We start from the raw sequence: 23,741 nt of genomic DNA on the forward strand, positions 1-23,741 counted from the left end.
GGCTTAAGGGCTTACCTGTGGGTGGGTCCCTAGATTCATCGTGGGACAAGATTCCGATCCAAAACCACTTCATCTTCATCTGTCTGGGCACTCTGGACTTCGGTGGACTTGCTTTTGGAACCGAGACTGCAAGTGAGAGGACTCCTGCTGCTCCTGGTCTCGTGGTCCTACCAGTCTTCTGCGTCATCTGTGCCTGTGCTCCATACAGGTTCTTCTACAGGCCTGAGGACATCCAAGACACTCAAAGGAATCTCCCTTGAAGTGAAGGAGTCGCTTCCCTGCATCTACAGGCACCGCAACAAAACTGACCGGTCTGCTATTTCTGAGCTCCTACGGACTACGAGAGGTTCAGCAACACAGGTGGTGGTTCTGCAACTCCCTCAATGCCTGCACTGTCTTCACAGCAAGTGTGAAGCCAGTATCCCTTGTAGAAACAACTGGAGCAGTACCCTTGTGCACCGCGTCAACTTGCCATTGCCAAGGCTTGTTGACTCTCTTTACCAGAGATCTTCGGGCTCCAAGAAGCTCCAGCCTCAATCATCTCCTGCAATCAAGATCTCCACCTGCACCACATCCGCTGCACCGTGGGTCTTCATCATTTGGTGAGCTGCGCGAGGTCCTCTTGCAACTCCTGTGCCTTCGGCCCATGGGTCCTTTTGAGGGTCTTCTTTGGCTCCAGTGGGCTCCCCTGCTTGCTCGGGCCTGCTCTGCCTTACCTGCTCGTGATGAGTCCCTTGGACCTTGCTGGTTCCGACACTGCACCTTTTTGGACAATTACGTTGGTTGCCGTTGTCAAGGCTTGTTGGTGTCCCTGCCGGACACTGACCCCCCTGGCTCTTGACATCCGACATAGGACAGCTTGTGAACGGCTTCTGGTTTTCCACAGCATCGCCTGGTCCACACAGCTGCAACTTCAAGGGCACATCAACTCTCCTGCATCCCAACATCGGTGGGCATTCGTCTTCCGTGCCACCTGGTCACTCCTGAGTGGCATAGACTTTGTCCCCTCTGCTTGCAGGTACCTCTTATCTTGAATCCACCTTTGGGTTCCACCGGACTCTTTTGGGCTCTTCCCCAGCTCCATCTTCACTGAAGTCCCCCATTGTGGCCTACGGCAGTTTCTGACGTCACTTCGCACCTATGCACATGGCTTCCCTGGTGTCGGTATCCTGGTTCCTGGGGTATCCACGGGTGGGGTAACTCTTCAACCTTTCATATTCCACACGGTTTTCTTCAGGGTCCAGTGGGAAGGGTCCTTTTTCTTTAAAACTGTACCCGCGACTTACCAATTGACTTGTTTTGAGCACACGCTTGTGTTTCCACTCTGCACACGGCCTCTGTGGGGTTCCTGGGTATTTACCATGGGTGGTTCCTTGGGTCCCCGACTCTTCTACATCTTCTGGGTCCAGTCCCGACTTAAGTCGTGGTTCGCATTCCATTATTTTAGTATATGGTTTGGTCTCCCCCTGGAGACCACTGTGTATTTGTGCTACTTACGTGTTCTATTATCAAAGTATTGTGTGTTTTGTAGTTATATCTCAGAGTAGAAGATATTGCAATGTGCTAGTGAGTATTTATAATAAATTCATATTTATATAACTACACTGTGTGGTTCTATTTCACTTAACCTATACCATAAGATTAAGTACTGGTAAAACAAGCTGCTTTACAGTCCTTCTGGACTAAGCCTGAAGGCTGCTCTCCACAGCTACCACTTAGAGAGATTTCTAAGGTTGTCTAAAACAGGGTTTTCTGGATTAGTACAGGGTGCTACACTTAGATCAGTGAGCATCATATACTAAGCCAGCCTCCTATACTCGGGATGATTTTCATTGAGCATAAGTAGCTCTTATTACAGAAAAGGTTGGAGAACCCTGATTTAAATCACATGATGGTGTCCTGCTTGGACCTTCATTCTGATGCTTTCTTCACTTGATATAAAGGTCCAGTTACCCAGGTCTTGCCTCATCTTATTTACTTTCAAACTCAGTATGCATGTAGTAGTTAAACAGTTAGGTAGGTAAGTTAATTAATTGAGTATCTTGCTTTATCTTTTTTCAGTTTGCTTAATTTTGTGTTTGTCGGGAATCCTTGTCATTTTGCTACTTCTTTCTTCCAATCTTTTTTTAACAAATTGTAATTTGTAGCATTGTCTTTAGTTTAATTTCTTTTGCTAAGATTTATATTAGAATGGCATCACAGATCCTCTTAAGTATTAGGATGTTAGATTATGCCCTTGATGCTCTTTCATGTCATGTATAAGTTACCATTCGCTACGCCATTTTCTTTCAACAGACGCCATTTCATGTATTGTCCAAAACTAATCCTGCTCGATTCCGAGAAATCCCCTTTGCTAAGTTTCGTTTCTGCAACAAAGAACTGTTTGTGCCAGTACATAGCTTTCTCTCGGTAAAGGCCCTCTCCCACCTGTCTGGCAGTTTGATCGCAGCCCAGGGTGGAACGGCCTTCAAAGTGTTCTGAGCTGTGCACGATACAAGAGTAGAAACTATGGGCCATATGCATCAAGCTTTTTTTGCCTTTACAAACGGCCAATTCGCAGAATCGGCCGTTTGCGAACGCCAAAAAATGCCTTTCTGATGCAGCAAACCCTATTTTGTGATTCGGTAACCTGCTATTAGGAAGGGGCGTGTTTAAGGCACTCCTTCCCAATACCAAATCGCATCGGTATGCATGAATGTTTTGCGACCGAAATGCTGTCACAAAACGAGCGCATTTTACCACCAGTAGGTGGTAACCAATTCGCAAATGGGAAGGGGTCCCCGAGGGACCCCTTCCCCTTTGTGAATGTCTGTAAATGCATTTTCTAAGAGCAGGCAGTGGTCCAGGACCACTGCCTGCTCTTAGAAAATGAAAGGAAAAGTTTTCATTTTCTCTTTTGTAAAGCATCCTGTTTTCCTTTAAGGAAAACTGGCTGTTTTACAAAAAAAAAAGGTTTGCTTTATTTAAAAGCAATCACGAACATGGTCGTCTGCTGACCCCAGCAGGCCCCCATCCCCAGGCACAAAGCACTCCTGGTAATATTAAGGGAACAGAAGAACTTGATTAACCTAGGCGTGGTGGTGGCGTACTATCATAATGCACTGAGGTGGGGTAGCATTCCCCGCCTGAATTAGATGCCCGGCATAGAAATATAGATTGAGTATGATGGAGGTAATCTATGTAGTTAAGGGATGTCCTATAAAAGTTACCAAAATGTATGGCCAGTAGCTATACAATATTCAGCTGTATTCGAATCAAAAAGATTTCAGTCTGACCCCAGGCTTGAGTGGGTAGTTGAAGGAAGTGTATAAATCACTACTTATTTGACAATGTCCTTGAAGTTGATTTGTGAAAGTATTCTATGTCAGGGGCAAGGAAGAGGGTTGAAATTGTTTTTAAAATTCCTAACAAAGATACATAAGAAGGTTGCACTACCTCCCACCCCGGCTGTACACTCATTTGTCCCACATTTACTTTTGGGCCGCGCAGACAGTCTCGGTGAGCCAGCTCTTGAACATATTTTATAGAATGAGATCCTCTCTGAGACCTGTAAGGGTCAATCTGCAATCAGGTACTACCCATTGACTTGAAAATAAGTGGCGCATGACAGCCAAGGCCCTGTGAGGCTATCCCCCGAACATTTTGACAACAAGCTCCGTGAAAATATTGCCTACAAGCTCCTTGATCTCTTTTGAGAAAACAGGTCTGCCTTCTCAAAATCTTCAAGGCATATGTACTCTGAGTAACAAATCACACCCCTCTTTGACAAAATACGAACAATTGTTACTTACCTGTAAACAGGTGGTTCTCCAGTATTGGTGTCTTTCATAGATTCACATGCTTGAATATTCCCCGTCGTCGGAGTGGGAGTCCCACGGTAAATAATATAGCAATATATACAGTCATAATATATATATATATATATATATATACATAAGTAATCATATAAAAACAGAGATATAAGTAAGTGATAAACATCAAGAATGTCCCTATATGAAATCTCCATAGAGATACATGGAAAGAGAAAAAAGACATTCGCAGTCTATCCCTGTCATTATGTTAGTCCAAACTACGGCCAATCAGGCGCCAGCTCCTCTCTAGAACCTTCTCCTCAGAGCTCCTCCCCTCAGATTTTCGTAGCACCAAAGTGACTTTAGAGTGTATGAGGAGAAGAGAGCCTCTGAAGGGAGGAGGGAGGGTCGCATGTGAATCTATGAAAGACACCAATACTGGAGAACCACCTGTTTACAGGTAAGTAACAATTGTTCTTCTCCAGTATTGGGGTGTCTTTCATAGATTCACATGCTTGAATATAGAATAGCCAGCAGTAACAATTAATTTTGTTTCCATAGTTATAACAGCACTAAACAGTTGTAATGCCAATCAATATCCTTATATATATGATATTACTGAATATCTATATAAGTGTAAATGAACCATTATCTCAACAGTAAATGGAAACAATATGGAGGAGGGAAGGAAGAGGCTCACCTTATTTAAAAAGATTGCGAAGCACTGCCTGCCCAACTGCAGCATCCTCCTCGTTTAAAGTTGCCAAGCAGTAATGTCTTGTAAACGTATGTCTACTTGACCACGTAGCTGCTCTGCAGATCTGATGTAAAGGCACTCCAGCAAACAAGGCGGTTGAAGAAGACATCGCTCTAGTGGAGTGAGCCCTCACTGGTGACTGCAATGGCTTGTTTGCCTTTTGATGGCAGAAGACGATGGCTGCTGAAACCCAACGTGCAATAGTTGGTTTTGTCACTGGACGTTCCTTGTGATAGCGTCCATAAGCTATGAAGAGTTGATCAGTTTTCCGTAAAGAAGCTGTTCTGCTGATGTAGAACTTTAAACATCGTTTCACATCCAGGGAATGTAATCTCTGCTCCGCAGGAGTTTGAGGATTAGCAAAGAAGGTTTTCAAAATCACTGGTTCGTTAATATGAAAGTCTGAAGGTACTTTAGGCAAAAAAGTTGGATTTGTACGCAACACTACAGAATCTGGTTTGAACTGTAGGAAAGGCGGATTTATGGTAAATGCATGAATGTCACTGACACGACGTGAAGACGTTAGTGCCAGAAGAAGAGCCACCTTCCAAGTTAGAAACTTCAACTCGACCTTGTGAATAGGTTCAAATGGTGGCCTCATCAGTTGTGCCAATACGATGTTCAGATGCCACAATGGAGGTGGGCGTCTAACAGGAGGAAATTTACGAAATAACCCTTTGAAGAATTGTTGGATAAACCTTGAAGAACAAAGGGACGTTGAACCATCTTGACGGAAACGGGAGATTGCCGCCAGAAAAACCCTCAAGGTTGCATGAGACAATCCGGAGTTAGCTAAATGCAAGAAGAAAGGTAGCAATTGTTGTGGCGTGGAGTGAAATGGATGAACTCCATTAGCTGCACACCAGTGGCAGAATCTTTTCCACTTTAATTTGTACGTCTTTACCGTAGAAGGAGCCCTCGCCTGAGCCAAGATGTCTCTACAGTCCTGTGGGATGTCTAAATGGGCAAATTCACAGTGCTCAGGTTCCAAGCTGATAAGCTCAGTGAGGAGGAGTTCGGATGACAAATTTTCCCCTTGCTCATTGTCAGAAGATCTGTACGAGGATGTAGAAGGATTGGTTCGCATTGAGACATTAGGAGTAACTCTGAGAACCATGCTTGCCGAGGCCAACGGGGAGCTACTAGAAGTAGATGGCAAGGTTGCCTCCGCATTTTCCACAGGACCCGAGGTATGAGTGGGATTGGAGGAAAAGCGTAGGCAAACAGATTGCACCAGTTCATCAAAAGGGCATTGCCCCGTGATCCTTGGTGGAGATGCCAGCTTGCATAGTGTCGGCATTTGCGGTTCTCTGGTGTGGCAAAGAGATCCAGCTGTGGACATCCCCATCGTCGAAATATCATCTCCAGCGTCGGCTGATGTAACTCCCATTCTTGGGTCGACGAGGAGGACCTGCTCAGGGAATCCGCTAGGATATTGGATACCCCTGGTAGATGAACTGCTGCAATCATGATGTGATGGATGAGAGACCAATCCCAGATCGACTGGGCTAGACGAGACAGTTTCGGGGATTTTGTTCCGCCCTGCTTGTTGACGTAGTGCATGCAGGTTGAATTGTCTGTCTGTATGAGGACTGATTGTCCTTGGATTAAAGGAAGAAAGGATTTGAGAGCCAGAAATATAGCCATGAGCTCTAACCTGTTGATGTGCCAGGCTTTTTGGCATATTGTCCATTTTCCCTTGATTGATAGATCCTCCAAATGAGCACCCCATCCTTCTAGAGGGGCGTCTGTTGTTATTGTCATGTCTGGTATGATTGACAGAAATGAAATGCCTTTCATCAGATTTAATGGTTGTGTCCACCATTTCAGTGCCGACTTCATCCGATCTGTGACAGTTACGAGATCGTTGAAAGAACCCGTAACCTGACGCCATTGAACATCCAGTTCTTCTTGGATGGGGCGTGTCCGTAACCTGCAATGAGGGATCAATGCAATGCATGACGACGCCATCCCCAGAAATGACTTCAACAGTCGTACAGAAACAGACGGAGAATCCTTTGAAGACGGTCTTGGGAGGGAAGTGCCCTGGCTGGCACTGTCTCCAAAGTTGCTCCTAGAAAATCCCTGAAATGAGAAGGCTGTAGATGAGACTTCGTGGTATTTATGCTGAGCCCTAAGGCGCGAAACACCTCCTTGCAAAGACGTGTGTGCTGTCGAAGTTGAACCTCCGATTGTGATTTTAGGAGACAGTCGTCCAGATATGGGAAGATCTGCACACCCTGGAGACGTAGGAACGCTACAACAGGGGCTAGCTCCTTTGTAAACACTCGCGGGGCCGAGCGTAAGCCGAATGGTAGTACTCTGAACTGGAAATCCTTCCGACCCACTCGAAAACGAAGGAATTTCCGATGTTGTCGTAGTATGGGGGATATGAAAATAAGCATCTTGGAGATCGATTGTTGCCATGAAATCTCCTTGTGAGAGTAAGCGCAAGATCTCTACAAGCGTCAACATGCGAAAGGATTGTTTCTTGAGAAATCTGTTGAGAGCCCTCAGATCTAGAATGGGCCTCCATTCCCCGTTCTTCTTGGTGATAAGAAAAAATCGGGAATAAAATCCTTTTCCTTTTTGAGATCTTGGAACTACCTCTATAGCTCCCTTGTCTATTAGAAGTTGAACTTGATGTAAGAGTTCCTTGATATGAGCTGGTGGTGGTCCGGTAGGCGGTGTGGGTGGAGGGAATTCGGTGAACTCTAGAGTGTGACCTCTTTCTACAATGTCCAAAACCCAACGGTCCTTTGTTATGGAGGACCATTGAGAAGAGTACAGAGAGATTCGACCTCCAATTTTTTGGGACTGATACAAGTCATTGTCTCTTAGGGGTAGAACCCCTATAAGAGGATTTTCCTCTGTAAGTCTTGGAAGACTGTTGTCGAGAGGTTTGCTGTTGGTTATAGGAATAACGGTTGGAACCTTGGCTATATGATCTATACTGGTTGTTTCCTCGTCGAAAATTAGAAGAGGTGCCGCGTCCGCGTGCACCCCGAAAGGACTGTTTCCGAAATTGTAACGTGCCCAGAGAGCGGGCAGTTTCCGTATCCTTCTTTATCGATTCGAGAGCTTCATCCACATGATCTCCAAACAAAGCCTCTCCATCATATGCCATGTCCAATATTTTTGCCTGTACTTCCTGACGAAAGGATGTTGAGCGCAACCAACCTTGCCTGCGCAATACCGCTGCCCCAGCAAGCTGACGGAATCCCATACAGGCGATATCAACTGCACAGTCTATCATCTCCGCAGATGTACTCTCACCCTCCTGGAGTAGCTTTAGGGCCTCACTCTTCGATGGTTCCGGCAGTTGGTCAACTAACGCTGAAATATCCGCCCATACCTGACGGTCGTAGCGGCCTAAAATGGCCAGAGCATTAGCCGCTCTTACAGTGGTGGAAGCCATTGAAGAAAATTTCCGCCCTATGGCATCCAAACGACGTCCATCACGATCAGGTGGTGCCGTGATCGTTGACGCAGGGTTTCTAGCCCGACGTTGCGCCGCCTGTGTCACCACAGAATCTGCCTTTGCTTGATCAGTAAGACACGCTGGCGCTCCCGAAGGCGATTTGTACTTTTTTTCCAATCTGGGCACCTGTGCCGGAAGACTATTTGGGGTCTTCATAATCTTTTTGCCTTCCTCCCAAATAAATTTGATTATAGGGATTGTATGTGTTTGTTTAAAAGGCTGGTTTTTGAAATCGTAAAGGAAACAATCCTCCTCCTTATGCTACGTAGTCAATTTGAATCTCTGTTCTGCCCTATCCATTAACTGGTGAAAACTGGCAATATCCACCGGTGGTGAGTCACCAGGTATCACTGCCGAGGGAGATGGTGTTTGAGCATGATAATCATCCCACTCCGTCATACCATCATCGTCATCATCATCATCACCACCATAATCGAGAATTTCACCATCCTCCCTGTCTTGAGGAATTTCTTCCTCTTGTTCAGTGACCTGAGAAGGTACTGCCCGAGTGGAGGAATGTTGCAGCGGTAGTGAAGGTGTTACCACAGATGGAATTGGGGCTGGTACCCGTTCCGATATAGTTGTTGGCACCACTGGAAGAGGCGGGACCACAGCTTCTTGCGGTGATAACGGAAAACGTCTATTATAATCGTCCAACATGAGTTGAAGATTTGTTATGAGGGATAGTGGTAGCGTCGCAGTTTGTCTTTCTGTAGGAACTTCTTGCTGATAAAATTGTTCCTCATCCTCACTACTATCGTCTTGGCACTTTATTATTAAATCTAAGGGACTGCGGGCCGTCCCAAACGATTCAGGTAAACCTTCTTCTGAATCCTGATCAGAATCCGTGGCAAACAATGGAGAAGGAAGATGGGAATCCTCCAACAATATAACTTCACCCGACATATCAGGTCGAGAACTTGGTGGCAAAGGAATCAAAGGAGCACCGGAGATATAGAAGGTACTGAGGACATCCTTGTAGATGGACTTGTCAAAGGAACCATCGTCGACGGGACTATCGTCGACGTAACCATAGCTGATGGAATTAGCGTCGACGGGACCATCATCGACGGGACCATCGTCGACGGGACCATGGTCGACATAACCTTCGTCGACGGGACCATCGTCGACGGATCCTTTGTCGACGGAACCTTCGTCGACGGAACCTTCGTCGACGGAACCCTTGTCATCGTCGTCGGCAGAAACGACGACGAGGTCTTCTTCTTCGTCGACGGGTCACTCGACGACGTACTCGTCGACGAGGACGATTTCTCAACCTTCGACGACGACGAAGTCAATGTCGACAAGATTTTTTCCTTCTTCTTCGTCGACGACGACGATGCAATAGGTACAATAGAGGCTACAGTCTTGATGGTACTGATTAACATCGTCGACGCCGACAACGTCGACGGAACCGTCGACGACGATGTAGATGCTGTCGTCGTCGTGAGTGTCACCGTCGACGAGCAGGAAATTGCAGATCTCGTCGTCGGAAGCTTCGTCGACGACGAAGCCAGTTTTTTCTCTGAAAACTGGGAAGTGGAAGCCTCAGCAGCCTGAGAACTATGTCTCGTGGGCGACAAAGCAGTAGACAAGGCAGAAGAAGTGGCAGATGTCATAGTCAAAGACATTTTCTTCTTTTTCAGAAAAGGAGAAGGTAATTCTTGTATGCTACTGCGCTTAGAGGCTGTGTGGGAACGGCCAGAAGTAAGGCTTTCTACCTCAGAAACCACTTCATCTTTATCCTTAAGTCTCTGTAGCCACAACAAGAGACGGCCTTCCCTGTCCTTCAAAGTTTTTGTAGAAAAAGTTCTACAGAACTTACATTTAGCCACTTCATGGTCTGGGTAAAGACAGTAAATACACTTACTGTGTGGATCTTCTGAGAATAAACGTAGCTTTCCACAAGAAGAACAAGGTCTAAACAAAGACTTCTTACTTGAAGACATGTTGAATAGAACAAAACTGAGCAGAGCTCAGGGAGACTCCCTTTCACACGACGTGCGGTAGAAAATCTGAGGTGAGGAGCTCTGAGGAGAAGGTTCTAGAGAGGAGCTGGCGCCTGATTGGCCGTAGTTTGGACTAACATAATGACAGGGATAGACTGCGAATGTCTTTTTTCTCTTTCCATGTATCTCTATGGAGATTTCATATAGGGACATTCTTGATGTTTATCACTTACTTATATCTCTGTTTTTATATGATTACTTATGTATATGTATATATATATATATATATATATATATATATATATTCAAAAAGTGGGTTTCAAGTCCTCTGGTTTTCGGACTAGAAAAGGATTGCACTCACTCGTAGTAGTTAGATGGGAAGGTTTTTATTCTTGCCAATAAACCCTTTATGGCAAGAATAAAAACCTTCCCATCTAACTACTACGAGTGAGTGCAATCCTTTTCTAGTCCGAAAACCAGAGGACTTGAAACCCACTTTTTGAATAAATTAACGACTGGATCCTGTCGTATGGATTTTGCACCACGCTAAAAATAGAGCGCCGGCGCCGCAAAGGGATCCACCCTGTGTATTCATATATATATATATATATATATATATTATGACTGTATATATTGCTATATTATTTACCGTGGGACTCCCACTCCGACGACGGGGAATATTCAAGCATGTGAATCTATGAAAGACACCCCAATACTGGAGAAATACTGTTTCTGTTCATGAACCATTCCCACGTAGGAGCACACCAATCACCTTACTGCCAGGACTTTCAACCACTCAGGATGTGGCCCGATCACCTCATCCACCCAGCCAGCGATAAAATACTCTCCTGGTGAACTCATTCCTAGTGACTGACTAGAGTCCCACAAAAAAGTGTACTTGCTGCATTTACACGCTAAATCAATTCTTTATGCTCATAGGAGTGTAGATAGAACTATACCGGCTTTATGCAAGAGAGCAAAATAACTTTTCTTTGTCACCTCTGTGAGAGCACCACAAAAGGGAGCAAACTATGTTTTTCCATTGCAGATTTCAATGAAAGCCCAAATATACAGAGTAAAAGAAATTGCAGACTGCACCCAGTCAAGTCAAGCAATATTCAGATTTTTTTTAACTGTGTTTACTCATGGAGTGATCATCTGCATTCAGGTTGACACCCTTAATGTTTCTACATTAGTTGCAACACTATGTCAATCCTGATCAGTACTTCTTTGATAGCTGTCCAATATTAATTCCTGGGGGACAGTATTCTTTTCAGATTATTAGATACCCACATAGTATAAAATTACATATAATTATCTGAATGAGAATCAATTACATAGGTGGTGATCATCCTCAAAATGTACTATGGATTCAGCCATTGTGGATCATCCACAATAAAATAACTCTTTTTACAAAAAAGCAAACTTTACCCGGCGTGTACAGGAACTCCTTGTACATGTTGTCCAGCTTATCAAATACTTGCTTTGAGACTTCTTGTAGTTTATCTTGCGCTGGGAATGCAGAAAAGAAACAATGAGCGAGTTGACATGAAAAAAAAGACAACAACTGCTGACTGCTCAGTTGTTTGCAAACAACTGTTAGTAGACTCAGACTTCAAAAATAAGTGTATTTGTAATAATACATAAGTCATAAAACCTATACAAAATTCAACCATTATATATATTCCCTAAAATGTAATAAATAAAATAAATGACAGTCTTTCTTTATTAAATCATAAAACACAACAGAAAAGAAGAAATAATCTCAACACCACAAAAATAAACTCTCAGAGGCTGTAGTGCCTTAAAACACTTGCCCTAAAAAGGTGTTATCTTATGTCGCATACTAGTGCTTAAATGTTCTATTCTTTATCTTCATTGGCACTTTCTGAAAACATTCTAAAGTTTTTGACACTGTTGTACGATTTGGTGATACATGTGTTAGACGGGAATCACAATACTTTCTTATACCATTAAAAGGGGGATGTAAATATTTTTATAGGGAATTTATAACAGCAAAGTAACTGATACTTATTCAGAATAATGCAAGATTTCTGATATATCTATGTACATTAGGGAAATGACTAGTCCCCGATTAGCCATTTCTGTCCATTTTAATCTAGCACCCCTACCAACATACTTAGGAAGGAAAGCTAAGGAAAGCAAACCGACTAATGACAAGATGTTTAGCGGTCGAATATGATGTATGACAATCTTTTTTTAAATTTCTCTTGTATGCTTTTTTTAATTTTATGTACTGTATGAGTTATTTATGGTTTTAATTGACTAATAAACTAAATATATATGATATATCTAGCGTCTTCCAAGGTATGACCTATTCAATGTGCAGTTTATCTGCTCGAATGGCGCTGACACAACCTTAAGTGAGGTATTTATTATCTGTGTTCTCCACTACTTTAAGATAATATTCAATACATTTTCCATTTCTGACCACTAATTAAGCAACATAACGGGGAGGGGATATCCAGGACCCTACTCCACTCCGATGTACAACTAGAGTGAGCTAAATATAGGGTAATAAATAAGCACATTTGAACTTGTATATTTATTCTCTATAGAAATGTTGCTCTGTATAATTTACTTTAAAACACTTGATTCAATGTTATTTAAAGCATATTTTTAAAATAAGTAACATAAATCAGACGGAAACATGAGACTTTTGTTTTTAACTGTCATAGACTAAGCAATGTTCAGAGACTCAGAACAATTTACATATGTAATATAAACACAATCTCTTCATCCAGCCATTCTTCTCAGCACCCATCCACATTTCTTTCACTTGGGAGCTCCCACGGACCCCTGTCCCCACCACATTTTCATCCTCGGGAGCACAATGATTGGCAGCAAGCTCAAGAAAATCCTGAACACCTCTATTATCTCAACCTCCTTCCCTGAGGCCTGGAAACACGTTGAAGTGAGGCCCCTACTGAATAAAACATCCACCAACTGAGCGGAACCAAAGACCTACCGGCTCATCTGCCTGCTCCCCTTTCCAGCAAAGGTTCTCGAGAAGGCACCCAGCAACTCACCAGATAACTGGAACACAACACCCTCCTAGGTCCCACTCAACCTGGATACCCAGCCAACCAATCAAGTGACTAATGAAGCTCAACCACTCCCCGTAAGGGTCTCAAAGCAATGGGGGGGACTGCTGATTCATCGAAGGCACTGTAGTTCAGTCGAAGAGCCAGGTCTTGAGGTTCTTCCTGAATTGAGGCAGTGACAGTGAATGCCTGAGGTGGAGAGGCAGGATGTTCCAGGTCTTTGCTGCAAGGTAAGAGAAGGATCTTCCTCCGGGTGTGGTTTTGCGGATATGTGGGACGGTGGCCAGGGCCAGTTGGGCGGAGCGGAGGTCTCTGGTGGCTGCATGGAATGCAAGGCGGTGGGTGAGGTACGCAGGTACCGCGTCATGTAGGGCTTTGTAAGCGTCTGTTAGGAGCTCGAAGTTGATTCTTTTGTTGCCAGGGAGCCAGTGGAGGTCTTTCAGGTGGCGGGTGATGTGGCTGCAGCGGGGGATATTGAGGACGAGTCTGAGAGAGGCGTTCTGAATGTTCTGCAGTTTCTTGAGGAGTTTCAGCGTGATGCCGTTGTAGAGTGCGTTGCCGTACTCAAGTCTGCTGCTGATGAGTGCGTTTGTGAACGTCTTTCTAGACTCGGTGGGGATCCACTTGAAGATCATTTGGAGCACGCGTAGCGTGTGAAAGCAGGATGATGAGACGGCATTGATCTGGTGGTTTAAGGTGAGCGAGGAGACCAGGATGATGCCGAGGTTTCGTGAGTGGTCTGTGTGAGGGGGGGAGATCCAAGGTCTGCGGGCCACCAGGAGTCGGCCCAGGCAGAGGGGGTGGAGTCAAAATGAGGACTTTGATCTTCTCTGAGTTGGGCTTGAGGCAGCTGTCCTTCATTCAGGTGGTGACAGCCCTAATCCCGTTGTGGAAGTTGTTCTTGGCGACTGTGAGTTCGTTGGTGAGGGAGGGGTTCAGCTGGGTGTCGTCGGCATAGGAGACGATGTTGAGATCGTGGTTCCAGACGATGGCTGCGTGCGGGGCCATGTAGATGTTGAAGAGAGTGGGGCGCTTGGAGGAGCCCTGAGACACTCCGCAGCTGATCTTTGTGCGTTCAGAGTGGTACAGTGGTAGTCTGCCTTTAGTGTTCGGCCGGTGAGAAAGGAGCAGATCCATTCCAGGGCTTTGTCGCGGATGCCGGCGTCGTGGTGTCTTGTGCATATGGTGCAGTGGGAGACTTTGTCAAAGGGGGCCAAGAGATCCAGGAGGATGAGGGCTGCAGTTTCGCCTCATTCGAGGAGGATGCAGATGTCATCTATGGCGGCGAGGAGGGAGGTCTCGATGCTGTGGTTGCTTCGGAAGCCGGATTGGGATAGGTCCAGGATATGGCTCACTTCAATGAACTCGGAAAGTTTGGCGTTGATGGCAATCTCGATGACCTTGGCTGCTACAACATCAGACTCCAGAGAGACGCCCTCAAATGTATCGCCTCATACCTCACCGGAAGAACCCAGAGAATCCGTCTCCCATTGTTCACCTTGGAGCCCAAGAAGATAATTTGTTGATAATTTGTTGTGTCCCTCAAGGATCATCCGTCAGCCCCACCCTCTTCAACACGTACATGACCCCCCTGACCAACGCCGTCAGCTCGCATGGACTCAACATCATCTTCTACGCCAACGACACCCAGCTTATCCTCTTGCTGTCAGAAGACCCCTCCACCAACAGAATCAACTTTCACAGATGTATGATGAATGTCGCCGACTGGATAAAGGACAACTGTCTCTGGCTCAACACAGACTAGATGGAAGTCCTAATCTTTGGGAACAACACCTCACCTTGGAACTACGCTTGGTGGCCTGCTGAACTTGGCCCATCCCCCTTCCCGACAGGCCATGGCTGCAACCTCGGCATCATGTTGAACAGCAAGCAATCTGTGAAGAAACAGGTAAAAGCAGTCTCATCCACCTGCTTCCATATTCTACGCATGCTCCGCAAAATCTTCAGGTGGCTCCTAGTCAATGCCAGAAGGACCGTCACGCAGGCCCTCATCACCAGCAGGCTGCACGAAAGGAACACACTCTATCTAGGAATCACCACATGCCTCCTGAAGAGACTACAGACAATACAAAACTCAGCGGCAAGACTTATCCTCGACCTCCCCAGAAAGACCCACATCATACCCCACCTCAAGAAGTTACATTGGCTCCTGATCCAGAAGAGATGTCAGTTCAAGATGCTGACCCACGCATACAAGGCCTTGCACAAAGAAGGACCAGCATACATCAACAAAAGCATGAGCTTCCACCAACCGTCCAGGCACCTACGATCCATCTCACTCTTCCTCGTAGACACCCCTTTAATCCGCCGAAGCAACAGCAGAGGACGCTCCTTTTTACACCTTGTGGCCAAAGCTCAGAATGACCTTCCCCTGCACCTCAGGACTACATCATCGCTCCGGCAATTCAGGAAAACTGAAGACCTGTCTGTTCGAATCAACAAGTAAACCCCAAAGCAGTTTGCAACTCAAGCACCTCGAGACCCTCACAGGTGATTTGCAACGCTTCATAAATTGATTGATTGATTGATTCATTCATCCATCCATCATTCTCTCCATCTATCCCTCACCTATGCTTAATCCCTACAGCTCTGTATCTACCCAAGACACTGTCTATCCATCTCACATTCACCCATCTTTCCCTCCACCATCCATCCTACATCAATCCTCTCAGCCCTCACTCCCTTTTTTCAAGCTTTGTTCTACTTGTTTCATCACCGCACTACTTCATCATACTATCTTCTTCTAGTGAAATTGATGAGCTTCTGTTTGTAGACCAGCAATCTACGATCACATTAGAAAGCTATAAACATAGATTTTTAGGTTTTATGTTAAACAGCTTCCAGAGGAAACCACCGCTCAAACTGCCTAAGTGGGGGGTTCATGAAGACCCAGGATCTTAGTATGGAATCCTAAAAGAACTATTCTCCACAGCTTGAATTATTTTCTGTGCCAATTATGGGACAGCAAAATGTAAGTTCTGTTCACATAGTTTTGCGGAGTGTGTAAACCTTAGCGCTTGCAAAGTGGTAAAAGGTTGCAGACTTTGCAAAAATGTGACCTTACTCCCAAAACTATTGTAAACAAGCATTGGCAAAGCAAATAGGCGTCGCCTTTTGGTTATACCAACGCAGACCCATTTGCTTTGCCAATCCTTTTTGACTGGGCTGTCCAATAACCAATAATGACAAAAAACATGATGATATATGTGACATCAAATGCCCTTCGACTTTTGATATTACTTGTAGTAACATTACATGCAATTCGATCCTGATAACTGATCAGTGTATAGCTTTCGTTATAGAAAACATGAGTCTGTAAGACATAACAAAACAAGAATTCACAAACGGCACAGAGACAAAAAGCTCAACTAAAGGCCTACTAGCTAAAAAATTGCCCTTAGGAGTGTTGCAAACTGCAGCTTAGACAAAGGGGTAACAACTGCTGCTCCTCCCTAAATGGGTACATGAACACCCGATAACATTGCTGAATGGACACTTTGCCCCACACACAGGACGTCAACAGTTCCTATTTGCTAAACATGGATAACTTTTATTACCAAACACTGATGGGTTGAGAGTTGCGGTTGGGATACACTAGAAGAATCGATTCAGTTGTGTTTGGTAATAACAAGTCATTCATGTTTTGAAACCTGAAGTAATGTTGAGGATTGTGACCTAAGCACTTGTGTAATTCCTGCATGCCCACCCAGTTGGCATATATACACTGGGATAGTGGCTTCCAGATTCATTTTGGACTTGATTTGATAAGTGGAATTTGGAGCTTTGGGCCCAGTCTTAGGCTACCCGAGCAGGAGTCTGTCTTCGCTTTCTGTAGGTTGCCCCATTAGTTCTTCTTCACTGTCCTGATGAAGACCCGCACGCAAGGATGTAAAATCACTATATGCAACAGTTGGGTCGAAACGTCGACATTTTTGTTCTACCCTGAATTGAATACGTTGATCCTCAAGAGTGGTGCGTCAGAATTTAGTAACCACCGGCTCTTAATAATGGACTAGAATTTCTGAACTGATAATTGTGTTTTCAAACAGGCTGTTTACAGTGGCTCAGAAGAAGCACGTTAGCCATTTTATCATACTAAAAGGTGGAATTACTTCTAATTACATGATTTTACCTTCCTTTTCATCACCTTGCACATGAGCACCTCTATGATCAATTTCTTCTATGCACTTTTCGGAGCAACCGTTTTCCTAAATATATTTATATAATTTTGAAAAAAAGATGACAAATATCAATTTAATTTAATAATTTGTTGTATTGTCTCTTAATTTTCTCTCACGCCAATACCATAATACGTTTTTCATTACAATATACCTACCTTTGTTAAGAATTTGCCAGTGGATCACATTGTTATTTGTAATATACATTACCCAGGTCCTGTGGCGTATCTTGGGTTATCCCATTAGTTTATAATGGCTATTGTAAACATGTCAATTGAATAGATGAAAAATCCAGTGACTTTTTAAATGTGACAGCTACGAACTGTAGTACTCGTTAAAAATTAAACACTGGAAAATCGGGTTCCTGAATTCTGACAGAAAGGTCGGAAAACATTGGCTGGTAATGCGGTTGATGATGAACTAGTAGGGGAGTACTACTTAACTGCAGAGACAGAGGCTTCTGCGTTGAGGGCATAAAGTAACACCATTAGTTTGAGGAGATTTTCCAGATCTCCATGTTGGCGCAGATCAGTCTGAACCAGATGCAGTAAAGGAGAAGCTGAACCTCATGAGTAAAGGGAAATGTTACCCTGTAAGCCTCTGTCTGTGGCATACAGTACTGTACATTCACATGCTCTGCATACTTCCACCATCTAGTGTTGGGTCTGGATGTGTGCAAGTTGTTTAACTTTGAAGAAGTCTTTTTAGTTACTAGACAAAGTGACTCCTCCTCTTGGTGATAATGCGCATAGGCCTCAACTCCATTGTCAGATTGTTTCCCGCAGGCGTGTGATGATGGAGTGAGAGTAAGTATCAGTTAAGAGATATCCATGCAAATAAAATAGTGTATAGAAACTGCAACGGTCACGGGTGTCAGGGGAGGAGGATGGGCGCAAGTGAATCTACAGCACTACATGCCACGAACAAATGCTACAGGGTAAGCAACATATTTCGTTCGAGGCATGTGTGGCTGTAGAAACGCATGCTCTGCATAGACTGTAAAGCAGTCCCTCTCCAAAAGCGGTGGCTAACCTGTGGGTGTTCCAGTTGTTTGAAAGAGAGTACGTAGCACTGCCTGACCTCCGTTGGCTTGTTGGCGTGCTAAGACATCCACAAAGTAATGTTTAGTGAAAGGGTGTGGTGTAGACCATGTAGCTGCCTTACAAATGACAGCTATTGGGATTTGCCCAGGAAAGCCATAGAAGCCCCTACCTTATGAGTAGAGTGTTCCCTAGGGGGTGTGGGGAAAGTCCTTTTAGCTTTGGCATAACATGTCCGAGTTCATTCAATTATCCATCTAGAAATGCCTGATTTAGATATGGGCTTTCCTTTGTGAGGGTGCAAAAAAGCAACAAAGATTTATTTAGTCTTACAAAACTCTTTAGTTCTGTCAATATAATACATTAGAGCTCTTTTGACATCTAAATTATGAAGGGCTCTCTCTGCAACCGAATCTGGCTGCGGAAAGAAAACAGGTAATTCAATTGACTGATTAAGAAGGAAAGATGAAACCACTTTTGGAAGGAATATTGGGTTGGCTCTAAGGACCACCCTATCTCCGTGTAGCTAAAAGAAAGGTTCTTCAAAGGTAAATGCCTGGAGTTCACTGGCATGTCTAAGCGAGGTAATGGCCATCAAAAAAGCAACCTTCCAAGATGCGAATTGGAGAGGACAGTTATGCAATGGTTCAAATGGTGGAACTATAAGTCTGGTAAGTACGCTATTGAGATTCCATGCGGTTGTAGGTGAAACTCTAGGTGTAATTACTCTTTCCATAAATGCATCAATGACTGGTACCTTGAACAAAGATACGTGTTGCTTGATTTTTAGGCTGTGACTGAAGCTAAATGTAGACGTATTGAAGTGTAAGCCAGGCCAGAGGTCTGCAAATGAAGGTAGCATCAATGTTTTGCACACTTGCCTCAAATGGATGAATTTGTTTACTGAGACAGAGAAGACAAATCTTTTCAAATTCACTGCATAACATGCTCAAGTTGTAAGCCTACAAGCTTCTTTAAGACTGGACATTCAGGTGGGAGATTAAGATACCGAATTCTATGACTCCGGGAGCCAAATCACAAGGTTATGTTCCTTTGGATTTGGCTGCCTAATTTCTTCATGGTTCTGAGGGAGAAGGCCTGGATTGAGGGGAAGCTTCTCATGGGGAACTACAGAGAGTTTGAGTAGTGTAGTGAACCATAGCTGTTGAGCCCAAGTGGGCGCTACTAGAATAAGGGTGAGAGATGTTTGCCTGAGCTTCCGAACCACAAACAGAAGAGAGAGAGGTGGAAAAGCAGATGCACATATACCTGACCCGTTCATCCATACAGCATTTCTCTTAGATAGTGGTTGTGAAAACCTCGAGGCGAAGTTTCGTCATTTTACAGTGTCCGCAGTTGCAAACAGATCTATTTGTGGAAACCCCCAGTAGTGAATGTATGGGAGGACTTGGGGGGAGGGGGGGGGGGGGTGGAGTTCCCACTTGTGGACTTATAGCTGTATCCTGCTGAAGAGGTCGAGAAAGTGGCTGTCCATTCCTGGGAGGTGTTTGGCTAGCAACCGAATGTTGTGACGTATTGCCCAACGCCAAATCATCTGAGATAGGCATGAAAACTGTAAAAAGTGTGCCCCCCCTGTTTCTGTCAACAGTAGATGGTTGTCATATTGTTCATCCGGACCAAGACAACCTTGCCTGTTAGGTGAGTTAGAAATGATTTCAATTCTAGGTGAACAGCTTGAAGCACGAGGTAGCTGATGTGGAGACCCTGGCGGTTGGTATCCCAAAGACCCTAAACTGTGAGATCCTATAGGTGTGAACCCCATCCTGTAAGGGATGCATCTGCAGTGAGAATTATCTGGGCAATACGGTCTGGAATTGGCCGCCCCTTGGATGGGTTTTGTGTGTTCCACCACTGCAGTGAGCGATAAGTGCCGCTGTCTACCAACACTAGATCTTGTAGCTGACCCTGTGATTGAGACCACTGGTGGGCCAGACATTCTTGCAATGGGCACATATGTAGTTGATCATGTGATACTATTGCAATGCAAGATGCTATCATGCCTAAGAGTTGCATAACTGTCTTGACTGTTATGTGTTGATTGGGTTGAAACTGTTGTAGCAGCGTTTAAATATTTTGAATCCTGGCCACATTTGGGTATGCCAAACCCAACTGTGTGTTGAGCATAGCCCCCAAATACCTGTAAAGGTTGAAGGTTTGATTTCTGTATGTTGATAGTAAACCCCAGTTAATGGGGAGGTTGGAGAGTAGTTTGAGTGTGTTGTTGACGCATGAGAATTGTACTGGTATTGATAAGCCAGTCGTCCAGATATGGGTAGACTTGAATGTTCTGTCTGCGCAGATGAGCTACTACCAGGGCTAGGCATTTGGTGAACACACAGGGATGAAATAGTGACTCCAAATGGGAGTACTTTGAACTGGTAATGCTTTCCAGCTATGATGAATCTGAGGTATTTGCGGTGAGCTAGATGTATTGGGATGTGGAAGGAGGAGTCCCTTATGGTTAGTGCTAACATAAAGTCGCCTTTTTGAAGCAGTGGGATGATATCTTGAAGAGTGATCATATGGAAGTGTTGTGTTAGTATGTAATGATTTAACGGCCTGATATCTAAGATGAGCTGCAGTGATCCACCTTTCTTGGGAATTAGAAAGTATAGGGAGTACACTCCAGAATCTTGGTGTTGAAAAGGGACGGGCTCTATGGCTCCTTTGAGCAAGAGAGCCTGCACCACTTGTTTGAGTAGATTTTGATGTTCCTATGGAGAGATTGTGTCTGCAAGGTGGAAGGTTTGGAGGTGTGATTATGAGCTCCAGACAATAACCATGTTGGATAATGTCCAGCACCCACTGATCTGATGTTATAGTTTTCCAAGTGGGGAAGAAATGCAGTGGTGGCTCCTCTGCTATGGCGGAGGAGCGTTGCCCCACTGCTCTGCGAGCAGTAGTTAAAAGAAAACTAAAATGATAATAATAAGTGTTACTATCATTTTAGTTTTGTGTTGCCTGGTGTGGTGCGGGGCTAGACTGCCAGAGCAGGGACCAGGAAGTGGTGTGGTTGCTCCACAGTCTGCATAACTGTTTGGCCGGCCTTCACGACCCGACCATAATAGTCATGTGCACTTTCCATGTTGTGCACCCAGGCTGCATCACAGCCTGGGTGCACAACATGCCCAGCCCCCCATTCCCCATCTGAGTGCCAATCCACGGCGCTCAGACCAATAACAATGCTGCACTGCATCGTCATGATTGGCTAGGGGAGTCAGGAGCCTGGGTGCTTCCTGCTTCAGACGAGCAAGAGCGGGAGCAGACCAAGAGGCAGTGGCCGGCATGACGGATAAGTGTTTTTTTGTTACTATTTAAATTTACAACACCTCCTTGATCCCCCCACCTCCTCTGCTAAATAGCAGTCGCCACTAAAGAAATGTTATAGTCGGTCCCCTACAAGTGTTAAATAGTGGAAGTAATGGAATGAGAAAAGAATCACTGCTTCGAGGTGGAGGGTACACAGCGTGTTGAGGCACCCCTACTGCCACCCTTGGAATTGTTTCCTCCATATGTGCCTCTGTACTACCCCCTTGAGGGGGAGGTTTGTTGCTGCCTATACGAGGTAGTAGAGGCATCAGGTGGTGACGTTTTGGCACCCTGTTTGTATGAGGGAGATCGAAAGGAGCCACGCGAAGCAGAGGTTTGGAGTGCCCCCATTGAATTAGCTACTTCGATGTCCTTTATTTTCTACAATGCTTTGTGCACCTGGGGACCAAAGCGATGCTCTTTATCAAATGGCACAGTTTTTTTTTTTTTTTTTAATGAAATTTTATTGAACAATAAATCAATTACAAGCATGGGCCTACAACCACCAGGGCCGGCCGCTAGATGCAGAAAGGATCATACAGTTGTTAAGGCAGTAGTCGACTCCCGGGGCCCAGCCCCGTACATGGCTCCGGATAGTCCTAGGGACGCAGGATACATAGATTTAACATAAATAACAACTAAAAACAAAAGGCGAGGCATAAGGGCAAAAAGTGTGGGTCAGGCTACATCCGGGGGACTCTAATTCAGACCTTCAAATAGCTATCAAGAGGAAGGAGTACTGATAGGTCGGGGGGGGGTACGGGAGAGGAACGTCTATATTCGGTTATTCCAATAGTCGCAAGGAACCATCAAGGGTCAGGGGGACAAAGCAATATCGGTGTCCACTAGGGGGGGGGGAGTACATATACCCCCACGATACGCGTTCCATTGTCCCCAGATTCTACCCCATGCCCCCGGTTTACCACGAGCCACATACACAGTCTTCTCCCTGAACATGCACCAGTCCATGTTCTCCTTCCATACGGACACGGTGGGAGGCCGCTGGGAACCCCAAAGCTGCGCTATATCTCTCTTGGCAATCATGTTCCCCAGGGCCGCCCACCGAGTCTGAGCCGCGTTATAATCATTGGGCTCCCACACATTCAGGACACAGCGACGCACCTCGGGCAGCAGCGCAACCCCGGTGACTTGTCCCATGACCACATGAACCCGACGCCAGTAATCCGCCACCTCGCGGCACTCCCAAAGGATATGGAGAAAGGTGGCACTGAGCCCACAACCCCGCTTACAGAGCCCGTCTTCAGAAAATCCCATCGAGACCAAACGGGGACCCGTCACATACACCCGGTGGAGAATCTTAAGCTGGACCAGGCGGAGACGGGCTGGAATGGCCACTTCCTTGGGGGACGACAGTGCGGACTGCCAGTCCTCGTCGTCCAATTCCACCCCATCCCCCGTCCACGCCTCCCGAAGGCGCACCAAGAGGTCAGCCCGATGGTTGATAAGTTTTTTATAAATTAAAGAGATAGTACTGTCGGGGACATGACCATCGAGTATGCGGTCCTCGAGGGGCGAAGAAGCCGGGATCTTGGTCCCCTCCCCAAAAACAGAGAGCAGGGCATGCCGAACCTGGGCGTAGCGGAAAAACTCCCTTTCCGTAAGTTCGTATTCGCTCTGGAGAGCCGCGAATGTTTTAACCGCACCCTTAATCCATAAGTCTCCCACTCTACTAATACCAATCGTGTCCCAACGTTCAAACCCCTTCGTTGTCCAGAGGCTTCCCAGTCGGTCGGAGGCAAACAGGGGAGTAGCACATGTTAACCGCTCACTCCAGCCCATGGCTACATTGGCCGCCTTCCAGATCCGTACCGCAATCTTAGTAGGGCCCGTAAGGGTCCGTCCAGCCGAGCTGGAGTAAAGTGCCCTATTATAGTTTCCGCCGGGAAGCAGGAATTTATCCATCTCATACGCCGGATTCAAGCCAGGCGCATACGTGGCATGGTTAATGGCCGATAGCTGTGAGGCCCAATAATACCTGCGAATGTCGGGAAGCGCGATGCCCCCGTCGTACCAGGGGAGAGTAAGCTTTGCCAGAGCGATACGCGCCCGTCCGTCCCACACCAGTTTCCTCTGCAGGCTCTCCACCTCCCGAAAGTAGGACACAGGAA

At 45.5% G+C, this 23,741-nt stretch overlaps 1 protein-coding gene across 1 annotated transcript in view; it reads right to left on the reverse strand.

The window, feature by feature from the left end:
• Positions 1 to 23,741, reverse strand: part of IZUMO4 (IZUMO family member 4) — a 182,705-nt gene that overhangs the window by 147,598 nt on the left and 11,366 nt on the right. Inside the window, exon 2 of the mRNA XM_085636999.1 lies at positions 11,410 to 11,490. Within this exon, the coding sequence (XP_085493125.1) occupies positions 11,410 to 11,490 (81 nt within the window). The remainder of the gene's footprint in view (positions 1 to 11,409; positions 11,491 to 23,741) is intronic.

This window comes from Triturus cristatus, chromosome 12 (assembly GCF_964204655.1).
Source record: "Triturus cristatus chromosome 12, aTriCri1.1, whole genome shotgun sequence".
Lineage (NCBI taxonomy): Eukaryota > Metazoa > Chordata > Amphibia > Caudata > Salamandridae > Triturus > Triturus cristatus.